At 47.5% G+C, this 18,476-nt stretch overlaps 1 protein-coding gene across 1 annotated transcript in view; it reads left to right on the forward strand.

The window, feature by feature from the left end:
- The window catches only part of ZDHHC14 (zinc finger DHHC-type containing 14), a 240,238-nt gene that overhangs the window by 133,183 nt on the left and 88,579 nt on the right, over positions 1 to 18,476 (forward strand). Inside the window, exon 2 of the mRNA XM_023532166.1 lies at positions 833 to 993. Coding sequence (XP_023387934.1) covers positions 833 to 993 — 161 coding nt within the window. The remainder of the gene's footprint in view (positions 1 to 832; positions 994 to 18,476) is intronic.

Raw genomic sequence — 18,476 nt, forward strand, 5'->3', positions numbered from 1 at the left:
GGGGCAGTGACAGTGGGCCAGGGCGTGGTGCTTAAAGCTGCCCTGGCTCCTGGACCCCCAGAGCCTGCCGGAAATAAACTTTAGTCTGTCCCAAGGGTGTCTCTCCCTGAATCACCACGATCCTGGCTGTGTGTCAGCTCACGGGACTGAAGGACAGGAAGGGGCTTTGTAGAAAGGTGGGCCATGGTCATCGATGGCAGCTCAGATGCCTTCTGGAAGAGCATGAAATTGTTACATTCCAGCCACTGCGATCCCTTTCATCCTTTGTGGAAACTGGCCTGCAAGTTTATTACCATAGCTCATTAACCTCTTTTGGACAGATTAGCTCCAAAATATTGATAAATGGTCTCTTGCTTTTTGAGGATGAATTTACAGTTCTCAGCATTTCGTGCCCTCAGTCGTTTGACCCATGACGAAAGGCTGGGTCTGATGAAGACAGTTCTAAGCCGGTCTCTTCTTAAGTTATGCAATTTCAGGGAAGGGTGAGACGGCCGTACAGATTCGTGAGCTGCGTCCACAGCGCAAATGGTCTGTGCGCCTTTCCGTGATGCACAAGGGTTGTTCTCATTCTCCTGCCAGCATCTTTCCTGGGTAGCAGCGTGGCAGCAGACGGCCTGGGTTGCTGTGGCTGGAAAGTGAGGGTTAAATGGTCCACGAGAGAGAATCCCCAAATGTAAATGCTTAGCATAGATGAATTTTTAATGGATATCAATTTTGCTTCTCCAAAGCAGCTTTCGGCGTCTTGGAAAGTGTAGACTGCTTACTGTTGATTACTGACATTATCTTTCTTTTTTTTTTCCCCTCCCCTCCTGCCTTCCCAATCTGTTGGCAGCTGCCCGTACCTAGCGGTGAAAATCACCCCGGCCATCCCCGTGGTTGGTGGCATTCTGTTCTTCTTTGTGATGGGGACCCTGCTCCGCACCAGCTTCAGCGACCCTGGAGTCCTTCCTCGAGCCACGCCTGATGAAGCCGCCGACCTGGAAAGGCAAATAGGTAACCTCGAAGGCCTGCCCTTAGCCTCCGGTCCCTTCCCACCTGCGCTCAGCCACAGCATGGCAGGACAGGCCGCGGTGCCCGTGCAGGATGGGCAGGGCACTGGACAGTGACGAGTGACCGGGGAGGAGTCCCCCAAGCGGCTGGATGACCTGAGTAGGGATATAAAGTGTCCAGAGTAAGGCTGAGGGGCCGGCGGGCCAGAGGCGCGGTGACCTGGTGCTGCCATCAGCCAAGGTGCCTCCATGGAGCTCTGATGTTTCCACAAAACCCCAGTGTCCAAGTCCGAAGGGACCTCTGTAGTTGTCGGTGGCTGCTCTCTGTCCCCCTTTACAATCACAGTAGCCTGACACTAGTGTCCATAATATAAACCTGGGAAAGTTCCGTCTTACACCGCCGTCTTATTTATCCAGGCTAGGGTCCAGAATCTCCTTTACTGCGGCATAACAAAGATATATAGTTGTGATGGATATTGAGACAAATAGCTTTATTTTTCCTTAGATATTGGAATCTTAGGATAAAAAGTCTACTACGATTCCATTTTAAAGACATTAAAACAAATCCTAAGTGCTCACACGACAAACTTTTAAAGTCCTTTTATATAATTAAAAAGAGAGCTTTGTACTGCTGTTAAAAGTTTTCCCTTGTGCATGTGGAGCTTTTCTGTAGTGCATTGATGATTTGACAGGCGTGATGGAGGGGCCATGATGACTCGGTGTGAATGTAAGGTTTGGGCGTGAGAAGTCATTTAACACAGATGGTTCTGACCGTGTTCCTCCAGCAACCAGGGCTTTCCTTCTCCGTCTCACTCAGCCTAAAGACCCCCGTTTCCACAGTATAAAGAGATACAAGTGTGGGTCTTTATAGAAAGACCATCCTGTCTACCATCCCCAAGTTCTGAAACACGGTTGTATGCTTCTCTGAGCATCTGCCTCCATCCTTCACCCCCGTCTCGTGGAAAGGGAGCAATGGTGGGAACGTATGGTGAGTAGTCTCCTGGGCAGCAGCCTTCTTGTGTCCTGAGGCAGAGAACAAGGGGAAAGAGGATCAGCAGTGCCTTTCTTAGTCATTGCATCTTGGGCGTTCAAGACAGGGCACTCATTCATAATTTAAAGCCTTACATTTATAGCACATTAATAATTTGTAAAGAATATCATTGAACTTGACCACTTCCAAACAAGTGTATGAGGAGGGCTTTATTGTTACACCCACCTTACAAATAAGCAAACTTAGCCCCAAAGAGGTTAAATGGGAGAAAGTGGCAGAGCCAGAGCCTCGAACTCACGTCCCCTGGGTCCCAGCCCTGTTCCTTCCCAGTTGTCATGCCAGAGGGACGAGAGGAAGATCAGGCCCATTTCCCTTCCAGGGACAGAACCTGGCTTCTGGAAGCTGCGTAGTCTCTGCCCGCATCACATGAGCACGTAGGTTGAAACTGCTGGACCCACAGAGGCCCGCTCTCCCTTCAGCATCCGCTGTGATTCTGCTTCCTACCCCACCTCACAGCGCCTGCGAGGAGCGTCTGTCAGATCAGCAAGATTAGGAACCCGTTTTCTGCCTTTCTTACAAAGTGGTTGATAAAGAGTGCCAATGGAATTCTCTATTATAAATGCAGGTTCTCGGAGGCACAGTTTCCATTCTTCCTTATAAATATTGAGGATGTTGTGAGCAATTCACTCAAGTGCATTCAATTTTTTTTTTTTTTTTTTTTTTAGAGAAGTATTTTTCAACAAAGTGTTTTTTTTTTTTTAAACCAGCTTGGCCCCCATACTGCCCTGAGACACAGATTCTGTAAGAAGCAGATGGGGTAAGGGATGAAACCAAATGTCATTTCCTGTGAAGGAGAGAAGAGGGGCTTTAGAAGCAGGACTTTGGCGTGGCAGAAATGACGAGCCTGACACATCCTCTCCCCAAAAGATAATGACAAAACTGGACGAAATAGTCAGAAACAATCAACTCATGGCTCTGGAATCCGACTATAACCATGAGAGATGGTTATGGGTGAAGAGTTACTGAACTTCAGGTGAGAATAGTGGGTCTCTGTAGCATTCTCACCTGAAGCGGCTCTGGTCCCCAACCTGAAGTCGACCCGGTCAGGGCAAGCCCTGAAGACCGGCAGCCTCCCTGTCGGAGGGGCCGACTTGATTTGGAGTGGAGTACGTAAAAAAACAATAACTGAAACTTTCACCTCAACAAATGAGAGAAAGAAGAGCAAATAAACAAAGTCAGCGGTACTAAGGGAGTATTAAAGAGTGGAAATTAGTGAAATGGAATATGGAGAATGTGAGTGATACCGAAAGCTAGTTCTTTGAGATCAACAAAATCGACAGACCTGTACCATGCTGTCCCCTCCCCCGCAAAAGAGAGAATATACAAATTACCAAAATTAGGAGTGAAAGCAGGGCATCGCCATTGACCCTACAGAAATTTAAAAAAAGGATTTTAACTTTATGAAGAGGATGAAGAAGAAAAGAAAAAAAAGACTCAAGAAGAAATAGAAAATCTGAAGAACCCATAATAAATAAAGAGATTGGTTGTCCATATGTAAAGAGATGAATTTGAATTTTTACCTCGCACCATACACAAAAGTTCATTCAAAATGCATCAGAGACCTAAATATAAGAGCTAAAACTATCAAACTGTCGATGAAAACATAGGAGAAAATTTTTGTGACCTCGGGTTAGGCCCAGAGTTCTTAGATATGACACCAAAAGTATGCTCTGTAAGAGGACGAAATGATCAATTGAATTTCATCAGATTTAAAACGTGAGTTCTTCAAAAGACACCATAAGAAAATGAGATGACAAGCTACAGATTGGGAGAAAATATTTGCAAATCATATATCGGATAAATTATCTCGTTTTTATATCTAGAATATATAAAGATCTGTTACAATTCAAAAATAAGACAACGCCTCTAAAAATGAGTAAAGGATTCGAACACAACATTTTTCCAAAGAAGGTATCTTGAGGCCAATAAGCACATGAAAAACTGCTCGATGTAATTCATTATTAGGGATATGCGAATCAAATCCGCAATGAAGTACCACTTCACACCCACCATGAGTGGCTCTAATCAGAAAGATGGACAATAACAAATGTTGCTGAGGATGTGAAGAAATGGGAAGCTTCATGCATCACCAGCGGGAGTGTAAAATGATGCAGCCACTTTGGAAAACAGTTCCTCCAAACCCCTCAAGAAGTTAAACACAGAGGTACCGTATGACTCAACAGTTCTCCCCCTGAGGTGCATATCCAAAAGGTATGCGAACAGATGCCCTTGTATGTGCATTATACCTAAGAGCCAAGAACTGGAAGCGACCCAGGAGTTCACCAGTGGGTGAACTGGTGAGCAGTATTTGGGATATCCACACATGAGACACTGTTTAGCAATAACAAAGAGCAAAGTGTCAACATATGTGACAACACGGATGAACCTCAGAAACATTATGCAACCTGAAAGACGCCAGATCAAAGACTACGCATTGTGCAATCCCGTTGATATGAAATGTCCAGATAAGGCAAATCTTTAGAGAAAGAAAGCAGATCAGTGCTTGCCCGGGCTGGGGGTAGGAGTGAGGATCGACACAGACATGGGAGAACTTTTTGGAATAACAAAAACGATCTAAAATCAGATTGTGGTGACGGCTGCATAATCTGATAAATTTACTAAAAATGTATCTATCGTGCACTTATAATGGATAACTGTTGTGGTATGTAAGTTTCACCACAGTAAAACTCAGAAGGAAAGGAGGAAAGAGGAGGAGGAATAGAATAGAAGAAAGATCGGAAGGGCTCACCCGTTCTCTAGTGGTGTGACTTTAGGCTCATCGTACACTTTGTAGACGTCACCCCTCTGTGTCACCCCTCCGTGTCCTCCTTCTGTTTCCCCCTTCCTGTTCTTATCTGTAAAGAGTGATAATGGCACATATCCTGTAAGGTCGTCAGGGTTAGCTCAGTAAATGGTTGTATTTTTTGAAGAGAAATTCTCTTTTCCCACCATCCTCCCTTCACCTTCTACAAGAATATATTGTCATAAGAAGCGACCTGACACAGGGTAGGAATAAATGGCAGAGCTGGTACCACCCAGGTCTGATACTTCATAAGATGTCCTCCCATGTATTACTTGGCTGTGGAAATAAGATTATGTTTCAATGAAATCTCAGCACGTTTATTCCTTGCTAGCTAACTAAAGAAGGAAAGATTGAAAATCAGATTGGGAAACTTTTTATTATTAGGGTTGTTCATTCTAATTATCTGTGGTATACCTCTACTTACAGAAGCCCATAAAAGCCACTTGACACCAAAAATCTGAATACTTTATTGAAGATTTGCCAAGGATCTAAACAGCTTCCCCATCTTCAGCCTTCTGGAGAGGAGTGGGTGGTGAGGAGGAGGCTGTGTGTCTCAGAGTCTGTTACAAGTCTCCAGAAATGCCTTACCCTTCATTTTTCTGAAAGAACTTTCCCAATAACTTATGTTGCAACTAAAAAGACAGCAAAGAATGGCATCAGGGGTCCAGGGAGGTCTCGCTGGAGTTGCTGGAATCCTGCTTGGAGATTACAGTTTCAGAAACTCAATCTTTTCAATTCACTCAGGGACAATCAGATACTAAGTGACTGATTTGGGACCAAAGTATCTTGTTTCAATTAGGGATAGGCCTTTCCAGGGATCGAAACGGGAAAGCAGCCATCCTACCTCCACTATGGTCCACGTGCATCATCTCTTCCCAGCCCGTCAACAGTTCTGAGGATGCAAAGGCAGGGGCAGCAACCATGGGCAACAACCACAGGCTGAGCTGTGGATGCGCCTGCCTCTGAGGCTCCCAGGACAAGTCCGGTTACTTAGGAAACACTCTCCAGTGTCAAGGTAACCCTGACACCGAGAAGTGATCTAATGTTTGCTTGGTGAGAGCTGAGTCAATCAAAAAAAGCTGGCCGGTCTTTTCAAAAGTCAGCTTTCAAAAGTGGCAGAATCTGAAGAATCGTTGCCTCCACTCTGGACCTGTCTGCTGCGTGTGCGCGTGCGCGTGCATGTGTGTGTGCGCGTGCGTGTGCATGTGTGTGTGCGCGTGCGTGTGCATGCAAGTACCTGTGGTGTCTCTCTTCTCTCTGTCTCTCTCCTTTCCTCCCTGTCTCACCCCCAGTCTTTGGTTAAATTCTCATCCACCAGTTTTTCTTGTAATGCACAGAACCAATCACCGTTTCTAAGACTAAAGTTTATCTTTCATTATTTCCCAAGTTAGTCCTTGGACTGCGTCTCCTCTGGAGATGTTTAGGAAGTGTGGCTTCCCGACCCTTGTCAGCCCGCCACACAAGCCCGCACCGTCCCAGATCCCCAGGAACCAGAAGCTTCCACCGCCAGCTCCACTTGCTAGCGTGTTCTCTCCAGAGACATCCTAACTCTGTGCTTAAGAATAGAAACATTATGCTTGGAATTTTAGCAATACTGATAGTTTTTTGTCCAAGAAAATACTTTCTGGGAACACTGCTATGCCAATTTAAGACCTTAATCAGTTTTCTCTATTGCAAAGCTAAAAACTCCCGTTTTTCCCTGTTTCTATTTTCATTTTACTAAAATTAATTTTATTAGAGTAACTTCTTTTTCTGCATAAGATTTATAACTAAGATTTTTTTTTATTAATCTGGCTTTTTTATATCATGAAAGTTACCATTATGAATTTTCTTATAGAACTATTATTTCTACAAAGACAAATTTTCCTGGCGATTTACTTTTTTTACCATGTGAATTTTTTTAAGCCATTATCGATGTCTTTTTTTGTGTTGGTTACTTCTCATGGTAATAGTCACCATAAAATTGCTTTAAAATTTGACGGTTTATTTTCTGCCTCGTGATGATTCTGTTGTCTGAGGTTGATCTGTGATTAAATCCATACACTTTGCAGTCACTTTGTGTACTTTACACTCGATGTCCACACTGCTGAACATACTAAAAAAAGGAGGAAAAAAGGGGGGGGAGGGGAGGGAGAGGCGTCATAGGTGGTTAATTGGATTGATTTTTGCCAGTTTTCTTTTTCAAAAGGTGACATTTTCTGACCCTCTCCCCCAGTCCTTATTTGCACCCCACAACTCACCTCCAAAATTACCACGATTTATCCTTCGTGTAATTTGTCTGTGGCGGTCACTTCGGCATCTTGTGGACGTCCAGAGGCCCCAGCACGCTGCTCAGCGTTGAAGCCCCACCCCGCCTGGGCGGGGCCCCCTCCCGGGTGCGGCCCCTCCCACCTCCATCGTCCTCTCCCCGCTGTCTGTCGCTCTCAGCCCCGTCTCCCAGAGTTCCCGCGATGCCATTTCATCAGCTTTTGGACTCTCTTCCTGCACCAGCTTAAGCATTTACCTGTGTCCATTAAAGTGAAATATTCCCTGTGCTTTTCCTGTAAAGTAATTGGTTTATTGGTCCACTATGAACAGGTAGAATCATATTAATAGCTATTTTTCATTAAGCGCTTCTCTCGTGCCAGGCATCAGGCTAAGCTCTTTCCATGATGATCTCATTTAATACTCACAACAGCCTCTCAGTGATGTTTAGTTCCTATTTCATTTCTGAGAAAGCTGGTGCTCAGAAAGGAAAGTGATTTGCCAAAGGTCATTAGGCCGGAGCTGGGAGCCTAATGCAGGTCCTTCTGCCTGTGTCACACCCGGGGCTCTTAACCACTGCAGGGGACCACCCACCATCCAGTTGCCTTGGGCAGCCAGGCCCTGAACCAGAGACTGCTGGGCTTGCTGGGGCAGGTAGCACTTCCAGTGTGTTCTCTCTCCCCCCGCAGAAGTCCGCACCATCCAGCCCTCCAAGCCGTCTGTCCCTTCAGCTGCCTCTCTCCATCATATCCATGCTTAGAAGTAGAGAGCCGGGTCCAGCACTCTGTGGCTAGAGGGCCTGGCTCTCAAATCCTGGGCCCAAGTGAGCAGAGAAGGAAAAACTACAGGGACATTTCAGACTGTCCAGTGCCCCTCGTGGAGCTGCCTGACGGTACAGGGACCTTTTGTCCAGTGGGACTTTCAGTGACGACAAGATGTCCCACGATGCTCGTGAAAGAGCTAAGGCAAGTGCGGGGTGGGGGCACCCCCACCATGTCTGAAATGCCTTCCGGGAAAGACAAAGGTTTTTGAAGAAACTGGCATTCTAGGAATAAAAAGGAAAAGTAGATTCCTTGTTCAGGAGAAAATGCTAGAATCATGTAGTGGTTACTGATGCCAAGGAAAGGTAGGCAGTGAGTGTCTCACACAGATGCAGGCTGGTGGCTCAGAAAGCCAGCATTCCTGATTGTCTCTTTAAAAAAAAAAAAAAAATCCCAGCCTGGGAGAGCTGGAAACCAGATGTCACAATTCAAAATTATGGTATTTGGGGAAATACCACAAGATTTTGAAAGGTCTAGTTCTGAGGGAAGGGAGGAGCCAGAGGTTTTGTTTTTCCAAAGGATTTAGAAGGATGGATGTTTTTCATCCGGGAAGTTCATTGAAGCGTATATACGATTTCTTCTTCCTATACAAATCCAAATTTGTAGGAAGGTACCACGTGTTGGAACTGAAGCCCGTTTCTGATGCAAATGAGTTTACTTGTTTGTGAGGTTAGAATGTTTCCTGTGTGATGTTTGGAGCGGGGGGATGATACTGACATCGAAAACCACCCATGACCCCTCTCTATTATGCGTGCCCTTCACAGATGTCCTCACAGTCCTCCAGATAGCTTTGTGGGTGGCAAGTGGTATTTTCCTCCTCCTTACAGGAAGAGAAATCGAGACAGGGAGACTATCTAACTTGATGAGATCTCACTTTCGCACTCACACTGCACTAAGCCTAGGAATCTAAATTCCTAAATCCACGTAGGTATTTTCGTGATCTCCATATTTCCCATCCCGAATCTACTGGGCGTCTCTCTCAGTACCGTGGAAGATGTGACTGACATATATGTTCGCATGTACAGATCGAAATCTTTTCTATAGAACTGATAAACTCCCTAAAAGCATTTCAGATAAGAGGACATCTCCATCTCTCTCTCTCTCTCTCTCTCTCTCTCTCTCTCTCTCTCTCTCTCTCTCTCTGTGTGTGTGTGTGTGTGTGTCACTGCACCAATGTCATATTCTTTAAAGAGCTTGTGTTAAATCAGCAAAATGATGGCATAGAGCAATGTTGATGTGCTTCACTTTGGAAAAAAAGAAATGTACTATAATTATAATCAGTCCTCATATACGAGGCCACAGGAGGGGCAGGATGATGAAATAACCAGGGTGTGGAAAAGGTCAGCTGCAAGGGAGCAGGGGAAGCCAGAGGCCACAGGGAAGGGAAATAAAGGATCAAGTGGCATGAAGAGGGTGGAAAATTGGGACCACGTGGTCCAAGAATATGGCCAAAGGAAGGAGCAAGTGGTCTGGAGCATGGTCATTAAAGGCCCAGCCTTACCCAGCTCAGGGCACTGAGAGAGCCGCCTCAGTCTAATAAAAGGGCTTTCTGGCTCCAGATTCGCTGGTCTGCTGCAGTGCTCTGAGTCACAGAATATTCCAGCAATCATGGAGATCATGCTGGACAACTTCCTTTGTTTACAGACCATTCAACTGGGGCTCAGAGAGAAACAGGTACAAATCCACCCGTGCTCACACAGAGCCCATCAGTGACAGCCCTGGGACTCTAGCCCCGGGGGGCCCGGCTCCACTTCCGGGTCCTACACCTCTCCTTGGACTTTTTCGCTTATGAAACGGAATTCCTAAATCCTAGCTGCTCAAGCCGAGGCCCCTGGAAGAGCCCATCGACATCACCAGGAAGCTTGTTAGAAAAGCAGAACCTCCAGCCCCAGCCCACCTCCTGTACCGGAACCTGCGTTTTAAACAAGACTGCTGAGAAGCTCAGCCCTAATGCCTTTCCGCTTCTCGCCTGTGACCGCCATGACTGGCGACTGAACCTGTGACCTTCCTCTCCAACGGTCAGTGTCAGCTTCCTCTCCTCAGCTCTCAGGAGTGTGGCAAACTACGGATGCATTTACTTAGAGTATTCCATGTAGTAACCCCGCTGCAGAGTCACCTGTATGTGGCATCTTATTCTTTATCACTACTTATGAATAATAGCTATTAATAAATACCCTCTGCTTAGATAGTGCTTTACCTATTTCAAAGTCCATATATGTTTTTATTTTCAGTAAACTCTATGGTCACAGGCACAGGCTCGAAGCTGAACTGATCCCAGATCCCACCTCTTCCACTTGCTGTGTGATCCTGAGAAGCGTTTTAAGCTCTCTGGGCCTCGATTTCACTGCATGCACAATATCCCTCCTGACTGCGAAGTTCTGTTGCAGTGTTTCCCATCCTGTGATTCTAGGAATAAATCTTTCCTCCTCTGCTTGACCATGAAAACCCAGGAGCCCAAGTACTTTAGAAGGTTATTTAGCATGTTCACCTCCTTAGAAGAAATGACGCCTGCTGTTAATAATTTTAGAATGAGAAGCCTTGTCTCAATGAGTCATCTGTAGGTGCCGTAAAGTAAGTGATGTTTAAGTAACTCCCTGGAGTATTACGATCGTTATTACTTTCACTGGTGCTCTTGGGAGGGTAGACGAAGGTGACGAAACAGTAGCTCCTTTGAGTGAAGGAGCAGCCCGTCTGCGAGGAAGGTTTCGGAGGGAAGTCAGAGATAAGGCGCTTCACCCCAGACTCAGCAGGGTGCGCTGGGCAGAGGAGGCACTGGGGAGTGCTGGGCGTGAGGAGGAGGTGGGTGAACATGGCTCTTCAGGAGAGAAACCCCCCAGTGGAGGAGGTTAATCGGAAGAGCGGGCAGGCTCTCCATGCTTGGAAGTGGGAGGCATTTTCTTATTGCAAGTGTAGAGGGGCAGGAAGGGCATCTGAGGAACGAAGGGAAACAGAGACTCGGCGAGGGGGAAGGAAGCGCACCAGGGCCAGGAGGCCTGGCGGGGTCTCCGCTGGGAGGGGCCCGAGGAGGCCAGGCAGGTGCAGGCCCCGGGCCCCGGCCACGGCCACAGCCACACGGGGCAGGAGACCAGAGTTAGGGCAGTAGGTGTCCCCCGAAGTTTTCCTGGGAAGAGCCGTCTCACACCCCGCTTCGTAACACGGGGTTCGTGGCTGGAGTCCGGACGGGGATCCGCTGATGCCGCTCACGTCTCTGCTTCTCTGCTCGTCGCTGACTGTCGTCGACGCCCCGCGTCACTTCCGTGCCTTCGTCCTCTGCGAGCCTAGATCCTTATTGAAGTATCATCTTTGGGGTCTGTGAGATCAATGAAACTAGATCGCAGTCATCACCCTCCGACACTTGGTCAAACCAAGTCACTGTTTGCTTTCGAAGTGACCTGTTTCCTGCCTGCTTTAGGATTAAATGCTGTAGAGTGGGGATTCACCCCCGGTTTGGTAGAGTGGGGATTCACCCCCAGTTTGGTAGAGTGGGGATTCACCCCCGGTTTGGTATATGTCTCCTTTTCCCTCCTGCGCCCTACGAAACTCGGGTCTGAGTCTCGGGAGACAGAGCAACGGTCGTTTCGTTCCTCGTGGGGGAGTTCGGAGGCCGAGAACCGCTGCCTGAGACACGGGCAGGGCAGCGTCCCCTCGGCGCCGGATGATGGCGAGTTACGCCAGACAGGTTTCTGCTTCTTATTTCTTCTTCCCCTCCTGATTTCCATCCGTGCAATTGTGACATTATAAACATTGGGATCATCTGAAATACCTGAACAGACTCATTATTATGGTTAATGCTTAGGGTCAAATTCCACGCTGTTTGATTAGGCCACAGGCTCTTAGGCTTGAGTCTGTTCACGCCTGTTCACGGTGATCACTGGTCCCACGTCCAGAGTTTCAGAGTCAGTGGGTCGTAGGTTGAGGGTGAGGCCCGGTCATTTGCATTTCCAACCAATTCCTGGGGGTTGCTGATGATGCTGGGCAGGAGGCTGCACTTTGAGAAGCCCCGAGTCAGAGACGCAGTTTCTCCTTTGAGATCTTTCCCCTCATATGTGTTTATCTGAAGGCAGAGTCGAGCGTCTCCGGAGCGCGGAACAACCACAAGATTCACCATCTCAGGGGGACCACTGGGGAATGGGTGGATCGTCTTCCTGTGGTCCGTTTGTTAAGATATAGGGTAATGACCCACATAGGAAATTCCTTGAGACACTTAGATAAGAATAACACCTGGACCAAATGAGCTGGGGTGGACTCAGCCAAGGGAAGCAGCCCATGATCTTCGTTTTGGGGGCCAGCATCACAGGTTATGACCAAGCGAACCTCTCTCTGCATAGAGCCCCGGATCTAGGTAGCTGTCATTGAACACCGGCCACAGATTTCCGGAGCTCACCCTTGGGCTGGGGGCAGAGGGGCCGAGGACAGTATCCCACGATTATCAGAGCCTTTGGGTGCCTCGTGCCAGCAAAGCACGTTTAAAACTTTCCCACTGCCTCATGAGAGACGCTTGCCTGCCACTTCCTCCCAAAAGATGGCTGATCCCTGAAGCCACCCACAGCCATTGTCACTCCCAGACAATGTGGGACTGCCCTCCTCCTGCATGCTTGGTCAAGGGCTGCTCCAAAGCCACAATCCTAGCAGGAGGACGTGCATGATGTATGTTATTTTACAAGAATGTCGTGCACTCACTCAGGTATCACGATGCCCTTGGGAGGGAGGAGTTGGGCCGTCCCAAGTGTCAGGGGAGGCCAGGACTTTCCGACTGGATCCAGGTAACACTCCTGTGTCGAACAGTTGCGTTTTGAAAGCACCCAGAGAAGAGGCCCACTCTGAACCTTGACCTCTGATCCTTTGTTTGTGTTTAGTTTGTGTAATTATATCATGGTTCAGGCCCATTTTGCTGAACTCAGAATGTCGGCTGAGCCTCCTCTAAAAGGATGTCACATATTCTCTCCGAGTCAGAGACCTTTGATCTGATTGTTATTATAAATTCCATCTACGAGACGTGCAGGTCTCCTTAACAGATTGGAATTCTAGGCTTCCCGAGCCAGCGAGTGAGACGTGGGTATTTGGGATGGGGCTGCCCTTTATGTCCTTCCCTGCAATGCTGCTCACCACTGTGCAGAGAAAAGGTTACTAAGAGCAACGCAGAACGTCGGCGGCTGCCGTCCACCTTTTCTCAGCTCCTCACCTGGGCCAGGAGAGGGTTGGGGCGTGGTCGCTTGCGTTCTCTGTAAACCCCCATGGCATTATGGGTGCTGCCACCGGAGGTGCGATGGGAGGGGTGGTCTATTCTCTCTGGCTATTTAGTTATTATTAGTATTCCAGGGCGGACCTGTGACAGACGAGGGGACAGTCTCCAGGTGTTCCGTTCCCGTGTTCTGTGCCACCATGCCTTGAATGACTCCACGCCCATGTTAGATCATGGATGCACCTTTTTCCACCACCACTCCCATTTTAGAAAAAAAAGACACATTTTCTCTTAGATGCAAATGACCGGGTTTCGCTATTACACATGGTAAGCTTATGATACGGACCAAAAGGTCAAGCTCTCAGAAAAGAAGAGAGAAATGAAACCCGTCGCGAACAGGGCGCCCGTGTAATGTGGCTGGTGTTGTCAGGAGGCTGTCTGACCCCGCCCAGCCTCTCCTGTAGCTTGACGAACTTTGGGTTGGTGACTACGCAGAGACGTCTGCATTTTTCTCTCAAGGAGTGCAGAATGTTTCAAATGTCATGCGGCTATTTCTTATCTTGCGATGACATACCCAAGACATTTAATGAAAAATATTCCTGGCTGGCCCGTTTAGTTAGAAAATTAATCGTTATCAGTAATCAATCCATTTTAAGCATGGCCCCATCTTAAGGACTATGGAAGAATAATTTTTTAAAAAAAGAAGCTAGCTGGAGGCTAGCATACACAAGTATAAGCACTGAAGGCTTTTGTGTTTGTTTTAAGCAACAGAAATTTATTTTCTCACAGTTCCGGAGGCCACAAGTCCAAGATCAAGGTGTTGGCAGGTTTGGTTTCTCCCAAGGCCTCTCTCCTTGTCTTACAGATGGCCAAAAAGTTAAAAACAGAGGAACATCAAAGAGGAAATGAAGACAGATGATTGCAGTGCATAGGATGCACTGCGCACCACTGACAGCTGGGCCGGGGAGTTCTTTGTGGTGGGGGTGTTTACCAGCATCCCCACCCAGTACTCACGAGACGCCACTAGCATCCCTGTCCCCCAGTCGTGACAATAAAATTGTCTCTTGGCAGTGCCGAATGTCCCCTGCGTGCAGGTGGAGGGTGCACAATCAGCCTGGTTGAGAACTAGTGCTCTAACGTCACCTGAATTCAGAGAGGGAACCGTGGGCCTAGGAGAGAATGGAGAGAGAGTGAGCACGGAGAGCTGTCTGGGGCGAACGAATCCTATCTGGATTTCAAGATATGAGGATGAGGATAAGAATTGCCTAAGGAGACGGTATTCGGGGGCTGTGAGGGGGTGAGGAGAGTTGAGGGGTGGTGGGGAGACAGAGGGTAGGAGAAGGGAGGTGTTGTTTCAGAAAAGGGAAATCCAGGGGCCCAAACTGAATTTCTCTGGCTGGCATGCGTGGCGTTCGAGAGTGAGGGGTAATAGTGAATGAAGTTGGTCAGTGTCGGGGCAGGTAATAGCTGCTCCTCCAGAGTTCAGCAGGCCCGAAAACAGGGTCAGGAAACAATGAGACCGGCTGGTACTTACATAGCAGATGCCACACGCCCGGCAGTGTTTTCATGCGCTACAAATGTGAATTTAATCCTCTCGGATGGCAAAGCCACCAAAGCCACGGCAGCGAGCTGTCTTGTCGCCAAGCCCGTGTTCTTACCCACCGCACTGGGGCGGGTTAGGGAAGGTGGTGCCAGGTGCTGGAGTTCTTGCCACAAGGCAGGCTTGGGTCTGAAATTCAGGTGGTCGAATAAGGTTCGAAAGGAGTAAAAATATCTACTCTAGTTTACAAAAATGTCAGGAATTTGTATGAAAAGTCAAATAGAGTCTCAGATTTCGAAGGAAAGCTAGAGGCAAAGAGTCCAAGCGGGTAATTCGGGTCCCTGGGCCCCAGAGAGGGGTTGGGGTTAAGCTGGTATTGAAGCAGGGGCTTCGGGCAGGAGGTGACAGGTGGGGCCTGGGCAGGCCTGGGCTCAGGGGAGGCGTGGCAAGGGAAGGCTGCCATCTGCGGAGGAATAGACCGGAAGAGAAACGAAGGCCACATACCAGTGTCTTTGACTGTTCTCCAGCACTGTGCAACAGAAATATGTGAGCTACAAATGTGAGACACACATCTTTTTAAATGTTCTAGGAGCCATTTTTAAGTAGTAAAAAAGAAACAGGTGGAAATAGTTTTAATAATATATTTTACATTATTTTACCAAGTTCTTCACGATATTATGTTTTGAACATGTGATTGATGTTTAGAGAGTATTGAGAGAATTTACATTCTCTTTGCACTAAATCTTTCCAATCCGGTATGTATTTTATACCTGCAACACATCCTAATGGAGACTAGGCACGATTTTAGTGTCCAAGAGCTGCAGGTGGCAGTGGCCACCATATCGGACAGCAGAGATCTGAACTCCCCAACCGCAATACTGCCTGCCATTCCAGAGAAAGGCTGGTAGTTGCTCTGAGCTTGGTGACATCCGTGTCACTCCAGTTCCCATGTGATGTACAAGCATGCAGGCTCGCGGTTCATTTCCCACCTCGGCCGGTTTGCGTGACCGGAGGGGTACCGCTTCAGAGCCATCCGTCACCCAGAGAGCCCCAGATGGCCCATTTAGTGACAAGAACGGCCCATCCAGGACACGGACATCCAGCCGTTACCAACTCCGGAAGAAAACAAAACCAGTAACTTCGATGCTGAAATGAAATTCAAGTTCGTAGGAAGGAGGGATTTCCAATATAAGAAAGGCAACAGCCCATCGATAAAGAAAGATCGGATTCAGGCTAAAGCAACGAGGGACTAAGAATTGTGTTTTTGGTTTTATTTCTTCTGTCTTAAATCCTCATTTCAGATCCTTATGATTCCGTTTTTCTACTTGACTGTGCCCAGGATGGTTCTAGGGAGTCGTTACTAAATTAAAAATTATTGGTTTGGCAATTTTGCAAAATTCCATCCAGTGAATTTGGGGGATGCGAAACAGTATAGCAGGGTTCAAATCATGTGGAATGGGGATTTCTGCTGTCTGTTGGAGGCTCCTTCTCTTTCCTGGCTGAGCCAGAGAGGGAGGAGCATGCAAGAGGGGAAAACATCTGGAAATGTGACCCACAGGGAGGGCTGCACAGCGACCAGCCTCCGGGGGCTGGATTTCCCTTCCAGCTAGCTCTTCTGGAGAAATGAAAGTGAGCACTTCTGATTTCTAATCAGACTTGCAGAATTATTGCAGCTCGACACACACACACACACACACACACACACACACACAATGTGACGACTGAGAGGCTGCTCAGGCTTCCCGTGAAGCTCTCCCGATGTAAAAGCAGTTAACAACTGCTCTTCCGTGATGATAAATGCTTGTTGGTTTTTTTCCGTCAATATTTTACTAATTATTCGCGCATTTCGGTAATTACGGACACAGAGAGTCCGATGGCGATTGTGGAAGCAGATTGCAGAGGTGATTGGCCGGACACAGTTGGTCATCAGGGGCAACATCATCGCTTTGTGACAAGCAGCTTTCAGCCCAGGCACCTGGCTGCCTGGCAGCCTTCTGAGCTGAGAGCTGTCGGTGACAACAGGCCGATGTGGCAGCAGTTGGCTGCCTTCTCCACTGTTTCTCTCTCCTCTTGCCAGCTTAACTCCCTGGCAAGTGTGACAAAAAAATCCACTCCACAATCGGCCACTTGCCTGACTTCCTGTTGGTACGACTGGCCGTTGGCAGCCACTCTGTGCCTGCGCCAGTGGAAAAAATCTGACGAAGTGAGGACTTGCCTATCCCTTGTCTAACGGAGAGAGCTTAACCCGTCTGCAGTCTTGAGGGACACCTTCCCAGAAGAGACGTGCTGTTCATATCCCACGGGCGCATCTCATTTTTCTGTTAAAATAACATTCGAATGGTTTATTTCACCGTTTTGTGTTTCCTCATTTCAAGCCCCCCCCCCCGGCTGTCACAAATATTATTTTGTAATATGCCAGTTAAAAATGTTTTGCCCAGAAAAGAGTCTGGAAGAAAACCTTTTTAAGACCTGGAATTTGTAGACAGAGCATTAGGAACTGTCTTCCCACAGTGTCAGAAGTTTTAGAAGTGAATGTGAGACCCAAACGAACAAGATGGTGGACGAGAAATCCAGTAAGAAAGGAGACCGAAATAGGGCCCACTTTACAGAGCTTCGGGGAGCAAAATCTAAACCTTACTTGGAAGATAAATGTGAAGATGTTCATTGTAGACTTATTTATAATAGTGTAAAGAATTAAGAGCAACTTAAATGTACAACAGCAAAATGGATAAATGAATTATTGTATACTTCTGTAATGACTGTTAGGAAGGAAGCCATCAAAACCTTGGTTTCAGAAATACTTCGTGACTTATGAAAATGACCTTGACACAATGTCAAATGAAAATATGCAAAATATGAAAGTATATGTACATTGCAATCTTAATACATACGCAAACATAGAAACGTGACTAGAAAGAAATATAAACGGAGCTTTTTTTGTGGTTGAACAGGCCACAAAATTTTAATTTTAAATTAAGTTTTAATTTTTTAACTATGCTTCTGATATTCCAAGTTCTCTAGGATGAGCACATATTACTTTTATGAACAGAAAAGAAAAGCCAGTAAATGTCATGACATGAACTCTAATATGTGTCCTTGCACCCAGCATCCATGAAGCATCCCGCTTACTAGTTGCCTGGCCTTGGCACACCTTGGACCTTCTCTTGGGGCTTCATTTCCTCATCTGGAGGGTGGGATTCACCGGTGTTGCCTGACTCCCAGAGCAACAGAGGCACGAACCTGAAGAAACTGGGAAAACGGCCAGTTGCTTACACGAGCATGATAGCGCGACATACAGCATCATTGTGTCGGAGGCTCTGTCTCGTCGCAAACCCACTAGAATGGAAGGAATGAGGAACTGAACAAGGCTCTAATGACATGTTTAGAATCAAAGCCCGTGAGAAACTAAAACTGAAAAATGCCCAGCGCTTAAATGCACATCGCAGGAAGACTTCTGCGGGGAGCCAGCCCGGGTCCCTATAGCTTGGATGGGGTGGCTGGCCTAAGCGCAAGGGCTGCTCTTTATAGCAAACGGCTGCAGAGTCGTCCGTGATGAGGGCGGCTCGTGCAGCCGTTATCAACCCCTGGGGCTGCTGTTTCCCTGCTTCACACAGCACAACGGCTGTGAGGGGGAGACGCCTGTGTAGATGGATGGGAGCCGGGGAGAAAGTCCAGAAGGCTTCGCTGCCTGAGTCTTCATCGGCACCGACCAAGCAGCTGCCCAGAGCCAGGGGGTGGCCAAGGCCAGGGGTTTCCATCGTTGGTGCAGATCCCCTTGGTGGTTTGAATGTTTTACCTGCTTTTTTTTTTTTAACCATACATGTACTACTTTTCCATAATAAGGTG

The sequence above is a fragment of the Pteropus vampyrus genome, unplaced genomic scaffold (genome assembly GCF_000151845.1).
Source record: "Pteropus vampyrus isolate Shadow unplaced genomic scaffold, Pvam_2.0 Scaffold78, whole genome shotgun sequence".
NCBI lineage: Eukaryota > Metazoa > Chordata > Mammalia > Chiroptera > Pteropodidae > Pteropus > Pteropus vampyrus.